Source organism: Crassostrea angulata, chromosome 7 (genome assembly GCF_025612915.1).
Source record: "Crassostrea angulata isolate pt1a10 chromosome 7, ASM2561291v2, whole genome shotgun sequence".
Taxonomy (NCBI): Eukaryota; Metazoa; Mollusca; class Bivalvia; order Ostreida; family Ostreidae; genus Magallana; species Magallana angulata.
Window position 1 is genome coordinate 18,534,502 of NC_069117.1, and position 12,377 is coordinate 18,546,878.

The following is a 12,377-nucleotide window of genomic DNA, read 5'->3' on the forward strand; positions in this document are numbered from 1 at the left end:
CCCCCCCCCCACCAAAAAAATTAAAAAATTTGAAACATATGATAAAACTGACCAATACATGTATCATTCTAAATTCTTTTGCTGGCACTACTTGTACGTGCCTTAGCACAACAAAAGCGGAATTTGGTATTCAGTGGTTTAAAACACCTGATAGCCATCTGACTTAAAAGTCAAAGATTATGTAAGAAGGTCAAAAGTGTGTCAATACCTTAACGTTGATACACTTCTAATGAGAACAACAATGCTAAACCACTTAAAAATCACTCGGCCTTTTACCACAATTAAAGCATATTGGGTCTATTTGTAAAATGGATTTTATGGCTTTCAAAGAAAATGTTCTTAGTTTAACATTTGTTGGTCAGCTCATAATTTCTTTTAAAAGTTTATGGAGAGAATGAAAGACCCAGATATAGCTCATTTCCATGAAAACATGCCTAGTTAAGTCAGCTAATGACAAAGAAACATCGCATATAAAATTCTAGATAAAATCTTTAAGTTTTTGTATAAACATATTTCACATTAATATTCATTGATTACTTTATCAACAGATGTATTTTCACATGTAGGTAATAAATATCCTCTTAGTGATCCGATATTAAAATTCCACACCCCTCAAAATGCAAAGCAAGAGTCTCAATGCATGGGGTCCCAGTAGCTAGACTTTTTTGTCTGTTCTATTAATTTTGTTCCATTTCAATAAAAGCATATCTGTAAATGATGTTTTAATGGCAGCTCATAAAATTGTATAATACTTCATTTGTCTGCTCTTTGCATGCAATGATAATTCGGCATACCATAGTCGGTGCTGAAAATCAGCGCCCAAACCCTGAAAGGAAGCCCCGGCTTTTCCTATTTTTAATTTATATTTCACCCTTTGATATTTACCAAATATATTTGAGATCAATTACCAACAATGGCGAACTGGAGGCTTTCCATTCAATTCAAGTAAATCACATTCAAGTGCAGAAATTAATATCAAACTCATTATGGTAAGGTAAATTTTCTTTTAGTAAACACCCTGCTTCTATTATTTAATGGGCGCTTTATAATGGCATACATATATCCAGCCTAGCATTCAATCATGTTGTTGATTCAATACTTTCTCTGTAAACTAGAGACTTCTCAAAATCCTTTCAAAACTATTTGTACATTTTACCTCCATTACATTTTCACAACATTCTTCGTGGCCATCCACCTTCTTCAAGTTTTATCTAAAATCTATAGGACCATGGGTGATGCATATTGCTATTGGTGAAGACTTTCAGAAAACGTATATATACGAAAACTTAAGAATTTTAACCTACTCCAGGTAATTGTTTTAAAAACTGAGTCTGGTTTCAATCTCACATCCTAAGGTCAGTACTTTAATAAGCAAAGAGATATAAAAATGCAATAACATTCCATGATAACCAAACATGCATAGGCGTCCTTTCTCTCTGCATGCTTCTACAGCACAAAAAGTCTCAAATGTACATAGCATGAACCAGTCAAGATAAGAACCAGTATCCAACTAAGAACCTGCATGGACGGAATTAATGCAACAAGCAAGAATTGGTTTCATGGAAAAGACTACAGAATCTAGCATTTAATCGGGCTTAAACTATGACCTAAAAATCTAAAAGCAGTCCAAAGAAATCCAATCAACAGAAAATGTACCATCTGCTGTCCACTGTCTAGAAGTGGCCATGTATTTTCTACCGTAGGTGTGAATTTCTGTGAGGTATTACCCCTCTGGATCGAGCTTGTGCAGGTCAAAGCTACATATTGTGAACCAGTGTCCAATCTTCTAATCAGCACAATCTATACAGCTCTTTGCGACACGGCACAATGAAACTGTCCTTGATAATGCTTATTAATCTGTTTTAAATTGATATACTGATGAATATTATTCTAAGTCTTTACAATCTCTTTAACACATCAAAAAAAAAAAAAAAACAATTTGGGATACCACCACTTGGAAACAATAACTGTTCTATAATGCATTAAAAAAAAACTTAAATGCACATTTCAAAGTATCCGCTAAGAATAAACACATGAACTTAATATAATACAGTAGTATATGTATGTTCAATGTTAATATAAAAATGTACTATTGATCGATAGTTTTATACACAATTTATGTTAATTAAAATGTGAATAAAATTCCTAGCAAGTTAAAAAAAATATTAAAGGGACTCTTGCTTCTTGCAGACTTGTGATTATGACATAATAAATGCATATCATATATGCCAGAAGAAAATGATTTTTTTATTATTTTCCGAGAGATCTGTCAGGATTAGAACCCAATCTCTCAAGATTTTGTTGATGGGGTGTTTCAGAATTTTTATAACCTCGTAGTTTGGGGGGCTTTTGCCATAGTGTTGAAAAAATGTCAACAAATAAGGAGTCTTATGAGGATGGTAATACGCGTTAATAAAATAAAGCCAGTGGGGAGTACATTGCACTGTGTTATTTATTCTAATTTCCCAAAGTAAAAAGCAAACACCAGGGTAATTTATGAAGTTTTGCGCAGCTAAAGTACATGAAATCATGGAGTTCTCAACAGGATTGACTCTAGCTGATAACAGTTCAATTGATCGCAAAAAATTCTAAACTATTCTAGGGAGAGTGGTTTAGCAAACTAATTTTAAAATTATTACAGAAAATGTCACTGGTGCAAAGCTCTTATGCTTGAAGATCAGATACAAAAGTATTTATCTTTTATGACAAAAAATCAGTAACTATATAGCAGCTTACATGAAAACACCCATTTCCCCTTATAAGTCTAAGGTTCACTTTGCACTATAATGTCTTATAGCAGATTCTTTTTTTTCAGCTTAGACCAGCAAAATTAAGTCTGATTAAAATACAATAGAAATCTACATTTCCAATGACAAATTCCTTATTCAGTAGTGGGACAAAGTATTCTAATCAACTACCACTTGCAGAAATCTACAAATGGAATGCAGAAGGTCTCCAAGACCAACATCTATCTACCTTTAGGTAATTTAGTTGGAAAAGTTTCATTCCAAGATCAGTGTTTGCCAGGAACATTGATAAAATAGCACTAGTGGAATCAAATATTGATCTTTCAGGTCTATGTTCTTGTTTTAATGCCAATTTCCCTTTTTCCATTCATTACCTATGTAAATACCAGCTGATTGTCATCAAAATAACGTAGAAACATTAAAGCGAGCTGGAGAAGGCTGCCATTTGATACACATGTTTGCTCTAACAGCTTTGCCACTTAACATCTACGTAAAGTGATGTCACCAACAGTGTCAAAAAGCAATTGTTGATGAGGTACCATGAAGTATAGTCTTAACTCAAAATGTTTTAATTTAAAGCAAAATAGTGAGTAACAGGAGTGTGCCTTATGGAGACGTAACGTAAGGTACATTCATTTTACAAACATTGGCTGTGCAAAACAATAAAGAGACTTTAAAAAAGTTATGATAATGTAAAATATCATCATGCCACATGTATTTCCTCTTTCTGACATTAATAAAACATTATTTCCTTTTATTTTCAAAACAACCCTTTCTTCACCTGATGTATCATTTGAACGTAATTTAATATTGAAAATATAAATTACTGAAGAGAGAATGTATTCTGCAAAGTAAGTAAAACTTAAATGGATCTAATGATTGTCTCACAAACAACACTAATCTCCACACACATATTGTCTGAATTCATTAAGGAGTTTAGATTGGTAGTAAATACCAGAGGTTAATGATTCTTAAATACATGTTAGCCATTCTTTTTTAAAAAGATTGTCCCCAATGAGCATTTAAAACTGTTTTTTGCAGTTTAATTGGCATAAGCACAAACAAATCAAACGTTCAATGCCATTATGCAGGAGCAGCACATTATCAAAAAGCACACAACCTTTTTTCCTATATATAATGCTTCAACAGGAGGCTATGTTGTTTGCCAAGATATTGCCATTTTCTACACTTATGGCAATGAGCAACATTTAATATAGTAAACTTTTTTCACCAATACCTGTTTCCTATAAACATGGAAATTCGAAACAGGTACCGGTAAATGTTTAATAAAGTCGTATACTGTTTAGAAGAGGTAAAGTAGTAAGGAAGGGGGTGGGGGGAGGGAAGGGGGAATTGCTTACCTCTGTCTTGACTTTGTGGATGTTGTTCCAGGCTCGATTGAGATCTACAACACAAAAGGGTTGTCATTAAAAACAAATTTTACACTAAAAAGAACATTTTTAACAAAATTATGACTACATACTGCAAGCACCCGTGCACTAGGTATTTAAGGTGTAAGCAAAAGACGCTAATTACAGGATCCTATTCCATCTACAGACACTTTAGGGAGACTCAGAAACAAATGTGTCCTAGAGATAAAATAAACATTTGAATGAAAAAAAAAAATGGTAGGAATGACACTACTCAAAAGTTGAAAGACCAATAGCGTATTCTAGTTGGTTGCTAGTGTTTGATTTTGCAGACCATGGTGTCGGGATCAATAGCGAGATGTATGCTGTGCACATTTCAGTGCAAATAATTAAATTCTTCCGCTCATCATTTGAGATGAGTCCTTTCAAATATGAATTTTTTCGAGATAAAATATCATAAAATAAGGGGTAAAAGTCAAATTAAAAATGGATGTGAAACAATTTCTGCAAATACTCTCATTAGACTCCCCTGCTAAGATTTGCAGCTCAATTTCTGAAATGGAACTACCTGGATGAATTTACTCTAAAAATTGTGTTTGATGTTTTTTATCTTTTAATCTTTATCAACTGATCATTAAAGTTGTCTTTTTGCCTGCATTTTATTTGTCCCCTTGTCCCGTTGAATGAATTTTTCTTTTTACAATAAATTCTTAAGTGAACATGCATGCACCCAGTAAGTTTTAGCACAATTGTGTGGGTAAAAAAATGAACATTTAATAAAAATAATGTAGTTGTTTTTCTCTCCTAACTTTGACCATGAGATTAATTTTTTCCATAAAGGATTAAAAAAAACCTTGAATAAGCTAAACTTAGTTGCTAAATTCTTTGCTGGTTCTATTTTTCGGTATGTTTTTTTAAATAATTACTCAATGGGGAGGTGTCTTATCAAGATGACTTCTTTCGTTTCATTTTTGTTCAATTTACCAGTTCTTTTGTTTTGGGGTGAGAGAATATATCAATTTACTTTTAAACACCAATTACACACTAGTAAGCACGCCAAAAATTTCACAATTACAACTACATGGCATATAGTAAAATACCTTACTTTCACATTCAGTATTTTAGCCAAAGCATTCAAAGTTAACAGATTTCTTGTAATCACTCTACAGTCTTGATTATAATCCTCAAGTACTGATTTGGAATTTGACAAGTGTTCAAAATTAGCATTTTGTAAATTACCCAAGAACCTGATCCTGTTGGCAGAGTGTTGAGCTGTATAGTGTGTTATGTTAAGAAATAGTCAGAAAATGGGCATTAACATCAGTGTTGCAACCTTTACTTTTCAATCTCAGAGGCTGATTTTTGCTTGTCATCAAAGTCACATAAAAGTTACCCCAAAGATTGTCTATTCTCATCTAGGCCACATGTTTCAAAGATATACATGTACTTCCAATTTTTCCCTATCTATTAACAGACTTCTTAGAATGGCCATTTGATATGAATGGCAAAATTTTCCTCTGGGAAGATAAAACATTTCAATGCATTTAAATCTATGCATCAAATGACAAAACTTTTTTATTTTCTTTCTTATGGCCTGGTAATGCAAGCTTACCGCTAAAATGCATATCAATAAACTAATGGAAGCTTTACATGGATGAAATTGTATGAATTGTCATAAAATTGTTCCATTATTGATGCTGCAACACCACAGTTTTCCTGGTTCTTTGTATTAAATGTATCGACTAAACAAAAAACAAAAACCTGTTATAAAATTGATTGGTTTGAAATTCACATAAAATTCACTGCACGTGGACTTAAACCTCTCTGAACTTGGTAGATGTGTTGCATGAGTTGACTACCACACACGACAAAATCAATGGTTATCATTAATTCTTCTCATTCCACTTTCAAAAACTCTTCCTACACAGCTAATAACCATTACAATGAAACATGACAATCATTCATCTTTCATAAATATATTGATCAAGCCCATTATTGCTTGACACAACAAATATTATCCTCGCAGGGTAACAAAGATTGTCCTACTTAGGCCCTCGTGGGTCTAGAAACACTCATGGTTTTATGGTACCCTGGCATTCCTGTATAATAATCCCTAATCCCTCCAACATATTGACCTGTGGCCTTCTAACCTGTCTAGTAAAATTACAGCTGTATTAATTATAGAGACCAGATTATAGACTTCCCATTCATTCATTCATTAAAGGCATCATCCATCGAAAGCTCCGTTTTCCATCGATTCAATTAACTTTCACCGCCATAAATCTTGAACTATAGTCAAAGGATCTGTATGAAGTTTATGACTATAATATCCAAACATCATGTAGCACTTGTTTTGCTACCTTTACATCCAAACCAGGCCAAATCCAGTCCACTACAAAAACTTGCCTCCCTATTTTTGTTGCAACTTAATCTGCATTCTAGTTAAACATTTATTTTGTTGATATGTCCATTATCTAGATCCATCATCTTAATACCGTATCCTGATGCTGACATTCTTCTGAAATATTTGGCTTTATGGATGCATGATTATTAAGTTTGTATGGGAATTTGCAGATTGCTGCTCTAATGCATGTCTGCATTTAAATACATTGATGACAAACTAATGCTTTTTTATTGACAAAGTCAGAGACTAATCCCAAAAGAATATTTACACAAAATAAAGTGAAAAAATAAAACAAAAATATTACCTTATGTGAGATGAAACAGGTAATCCTTTTGATCAACGAAAACGCAGAAGAATTATTCAATTCTGTCATAAAAGGTTCACACACACAACAAATAAAGAAAAAATAAATCTATCCAATACACATAAAACCCAAGCACCAAAGATACAATTCAAGGATCCATATTCCGAAACCAGTGAAAATTAAAAATCACATCAGAACCACAGTGCTAAAACAGAGCCTCCACAAACGCCATTTCATTTCTGTCCAACTTGTTAGGCCCTGATCCAATATTGTTATATACCGGTACTTATAAAATTGCCAATACCTTATCTAGGCCTGTCTGGGCAGGCTTTAAAACTATTGGATATTTTTCAAAGCAAACACTACCCTTTGCATTTAAAATTTTGGGGGCTACCTTTAAATATATATACACATGTACTTATGTTTGTAATAGCGCTGTATGGAGAGTTAATGCCATATACTAAGGCTATACCTCAATAATCAGACTGTCAGCTAGAAGAGACCTGAGTGACTAATCAAGGGGAACCAACCTTATTAATTTACTCATAGCTTAATCAAAATCCACTTTACAAGCACTGAATGGAACCCTGCAGAAAACACAACTTCAATGTATTATCTGATGCACCATCCAGAATGATCAGATGGTCCCCACATGGCTTTTTTCACGATATCTCCTGCAGGATTTTGTCACTAAAGTTTAAATGTTTGCATGTACGCAAAACATGCATTTATTCTATCTCAAGTTCATAAATTATTTAAATCAAAACAAATCATCATTATCTCTCCACCTTTGATGAAATTCATTCTTAAGTTATATATTAAATGGGAAATTCCGTAAGTTTGACTCCAAGAAGATGAAAAGAGTTAAGTCAAGGAGTCCTCCATGCATAAAATTCACTATGTAATTATTATCTGGGAGAAGTCAGAATGTTTACATATAGGCTTCATTGATTATCTCTAGATCCCATACTGGGGCAAGTGACTTTGAAGAAGAAGGGTGTTTGGAGCAATTGACTGAGATTTTGACAACATGTTATGTTCATGGTCACTGATTGTAGACTGGTTCCCTATAAAGATGTGTATCTAATTCGCAATTATTTTAGTCTTTAAACTGCACAAAACTTATCAAATCAAATACAGAGGAACGAAATATAAATTGTAAATTCCAATCTAATATAAAAGGAAAAATTCTTTTTCCATTTTCTTATGATATTTTATTTCACTCAGAATGAACCTGGGAACTGCCGACATTTTTTGACAATATCTCAAAAACAAAACATTTTGTAATTTGCAAAGTAAATGAGTTTTTAATTGAACACCCCCTCTATTGGTGCTTAGTATAAATAGTACTTGTATCTTGTTACTTTCACTTTCCAATTTTAGTTGGCGGCGGCTACATGTACCAGCTGTGGAAGAAGATTTGATTTGTCAATCATTTAACCTAATAGACCCAGGCAAAGCAAAATAATGTTAAGCGCACAAACATACAATTTATGAAGCTGCATAGTTTATGTACACCAGATGATTAAAATTTAAAATATTTCAAGGGATAAGTAAGTAAGTAAATAATTTATTTTTTCCAAATTTTCAGCCCAATGGGCATACTAAGGTAAATCATAATGGAGTAAAATTAATACACATGTAACAAGAAAGGAATTTTCAGATGACAATTGAATTTATAAGTAATGAGATACCCCTCATTTCTTGGAAGTACATGTATGTGCATTTTATACATCTACCGTAATACTTCATTTTTCTCAGAAAAAAAAAATTGAGAGAATTGTTAAAACACATTCAATAATTACCATACTAAGGACCAGACCCCTGCACTGTCAAAAAGTCTGCCCTTGGCCCTTAGGTTCTTTACTTAACAAACATTAAACAAGGACCTTTTACTCAGTCAAATGAATGAGATAATGACGACATATCAAACAAACAGAAAACTAGTGCACAAGGGTCAACATCAGCTTTATGCCATCTAGTTAATAGGAGGATTAGGAAAATAGTTATGCTTTAAGATAAACATTATATCTTTGCAAAAAATAATGAAGGAAACTCGAGTGTACTTCTTCCATGTTACCAGTACTCTTTTGATCCGATCGAATAAGTCTGATTTAAATTGAATGCCAGCCACGAAAGAGTGTCATATCAAGACAAAATGGAAGGCCAAGAATTCGAATACACAGCCATATTTGACTGAAAATATTTCATGACAAGAATTTTCATAACAATTTTTTTTCAAGGTAAATTACCGTAATATGATGGAAAAAAATACATTCATTTTTGTTGTTATCAAAACAGTTCAATTCTGAATGAAATTAAAAACACTTCAATTTAATAAGTTTTAAATTATCCCAAACAATGCAAGATCACATGTATGCATGGAGTTGGTCCTTGGTAAATTTCTTTTAAAGAAGGAAAATAGCTATTTGATATCAAGTATTTTGAGGGGAAAACACATTTTGATAAAACAGTTGTAAACACTTGGAAATGGTCCAAATTTTGTCAAATACATTGCCAAATGATCTGCGACACCATACTGGTAGACATCAAAACTTTTCATCTACCGGTATAAAGGAAACCTTATAAAGAGAAATCGTTTTTTTACAGCTCATATAGCTCTGTGTAAGCTTTGGAGGGGATGCATGGAAATCCAGTTTTACTGCCTAACTTAGCCAACTTGTACATGAAAACCTCAACGATATATGAAAATTCTCCCACTTTAGAGGATTTCAATGGGGAGAAACTGCATACTAAACTTCATCTTTACAAGTCAGGTTTGGTCAGCAGGCAGAATTATTCACTGCAATGGATATAATCCTTGTAGGTAATGCTTCTCATGTATTGAATGAATGTGAATAATAAAAATTCCCTCATTTTATCACAGCATTGAATATATTAAATATGCTTTTTATTTTGCCTCAAAAATAGGTAAAAATGGGCCATTTATGGCAGTTCTACCTTTTAATTTATTTGAATTTCAGCTCTTCATTCATGGATCAATAAAACATATCTGCCCGGAAAAAATATGATTACTTGAAAGAATGTTTTTGGAGTGTGTAAAGATCGACACATTAGGACTTTATAGGCTCTCAGCGATATGGGACAAGCACCTGTACTGAAGTCTCATAAATCACAGCTTTGTTTTACAAATAAATTCATATTGACATTTCCCTTTATCATTTTTTCTTATCTGCTGAAATGCATCATTGACAATTTAACAGCTGATCAATACATTCCTAAGAACTTTTATCCAGCTGGACTTTTCAGAGATAGGATTCTACAATCTTTGCTGCATTCATGACACAGAATGTATGATAGAAATTTTAAAAGGCCATGAAATACATACAATTAAAGAATAATTTCATATTCTGTGTGGGGGGGGGGGGGGTGACAACATAATTAGCCCTCTCTTTTTCTTTAAAACCATTAAAAGATCTACCCTGGTATATAAATATCGACAATGATTATTAAAATTTGAAAATGTCTGCATAGAATTATCTGTCCAGAAGTTTAATACCTAGTCCTCAAAAACGCCCACAATCTGTGAATTTTAATCAGGGTTATTATGCATGTTTATTTTATCCTTCAAATATAAATCTCCATTTTGACCTCTATGACAATATTCTGAACCACTTTCCTTCCCATACATATACAATTAAAAGAAAAATAAATACCGGCCACTACAAAGATTTGAAATCAAAAGTTTTCAATAATAAATTTAAAAGTACTGGAATTTAGAACAGTATTGCAAAATTTGTATTTATTATTGTTCTTTCAGTGACTAGGTGCGTGAGGCTGGGGGAGGGGGGAGGGGGTAGAGGGGCTGACTGGGTGTGTTACCTCGATCACCATCCTGCCTGTGGGATCCACCCCCTGCTGCTGACACAGTGGGGTTGGTCACTTTTCTTCCCCTCAACATCTCACAGCTTTTCTTTCATCCATTTTGTACCTACACCTACAAATATTGTCACACATTGATTAAATTGATCTTTGTCAAAGTTTAATTTGTCCATACACATCTCAGCAAAGTTAAGCTTTCACCAAGCACACTGCGTGGTCATACTCATTCAAACACTTGTAAGGAGTATGCAATATACACACACATATATATATATAACATGTACAGCCCTGCCAACTGTAAGTACATGTATATGCTTTTTTAATATATGCTATTATAGATTACACCAGTAAGCTTTGAATAACCAATTATAATTCTATTTGCATCTAATTGGAAAAAATAAACTAAAAAATTCAATGTACACACAATCATTTTATAATTATATAACATTAATAGGCTGTTTTGTTACTTTAGCCTAAATTTAGGCAGTGTTCAAATTCTATTGCATTCTACATAATTTTATTGGAATTTTACATGAACAAAATTTACATATCTCTTAATTTATATGAGCATCCTTCAATTACTGGTATCAGGTAATACTTCAATCGGTAAAGATAATACATGTAGTTCAAAATGAAGAAAATACTTATATCTGAAAAAACATTTATTAATTTGTATAATTCACAAATTAAAGAAAATATCTAATCATCCTAGTTCGACCAGTCATTTTCTGAAAATCTTTGTTTCTGGAACTAAGAGAAAAAAATCTACCAATTTTTAAGTTAACACATTTATAGCCTTTTAATACATGTATATAAAACTTAAATATTCAACCGGATGAGGGTTGGGCTAAAATGAAAACTACACAGTCAGGTAGTTACTCAAGAAGTAAGAATCCTCTCCTCTTTAATATCGAACTAAAATATGGCACCATTGTTCATGTTGTTGTATAAATTTTAATTATTTTAAGAATGACTTGCTTTTTCCATTATTTGATCTGTAATGGTTTAAAATCTTCAAATATGCAATCATTCATACATAAAATTTCTCTATATATGTTTTGCATATACCCAAGTAATAAAAATTAAAGTGATTAATATCTGCCAAAAAAAAAAACTGTACAATTTTTCACATAAAAAAATTGAAATGCCTTTTGAGTGTGGTGTGCCTAAATTATTCAAACAGTCTTCTGTGGTCTGATTCATGATATAACTCTCTGAAATTGTGTTTTTAAACAATGTTGACCTAATTGAAAGACAGTGAAAAGCATCAATGTTTCATGGCATGCTGCACAGTTTCATGTTCCCTTCAGTAAGGTGTGGTCATCTGGGATCAGTATTTGTTAAGATTTGAACATATGTGTGATATGGCCTATTTCACACATTAAATGTGTTACATAGAAAGCAAACACTAAATATGATAGGAAAAATCAAATCTCAGCACATTCTTTTTAGGAGTTTCATCCCTGCACCATATGAACTTTATGCCTTACATGACCAAGTTATATGCCTATTTGCAGCACATTCAACCCAGATACTACTCCATGATGCAGAATTTGTATTGTGTAACAAGATGGGTGATCTATTATGGACCAGATTGAGATTTAAACTTGCGCTCCTTGAATCTCTTGTCAGGTTCTTCACATCCTATGTTTTCTCCCCTGACAGGAGTTAACCTGTCAGTTCTTATGGTCAATCATAGCAACATATGC

The 12,377-nt window shown here is 32.8% G+C and overlaps 1 protein-coding gene and 1 long non-coding RNA gene across 5 annotated transcripts in view; one reads left to right on the forward strand and one right to left on the reverse strand.

Moving 5' to 3' along the window:
• The window catches only part of LOC128157316 (centrosome-associated protein 350-like), a 50,854-nt gene extending 40,071 nt beyond the window's left edge, over window positions 1-10,783 (reverse strand). For all 3 annotated transcript variants that reach the window (XM_052819814.1, XM_052819813.1, XM_052819812.1), the window contains exons 1-2: window positions 10,669-10,783; window positions 4,109-4,152 (exon numbers count right to left, since the gene is read on the reverse strand). In XM_052819814.1, coding sequence (XP_052675774.1) covers window positions 4,109-4,152; window positions 10,669-10,747 — 123 coding nt within the window. In that variant the 5' untranslated portion in view covers window positions 10,748-10,783. The remainder of the gene's footprint in view (window positions 1-4,108; window positions 4,153-10,668) is intronic.
• LOC128157317 (uncharacterized) lies at window positions 6,829-9,997 on the forward strand. Of its 2 annotated transcripts, XR_008239815.1 has the most exons (3): window positions 6,829-8,382; window positions 9,436-9,652; window positions 9,810-9,997. It is a non-coding gene; the product is annotated as an uncharacterized LOC128157317 (long non-coding RNA). The 2 variants fall into 2 exon arrangements; XR_008239814.1 differs by having other exon boundaries at window positions 6,829-9,652.
• Window positions 10,784-12,377: the final 1,594 nt, after the last annotated feature.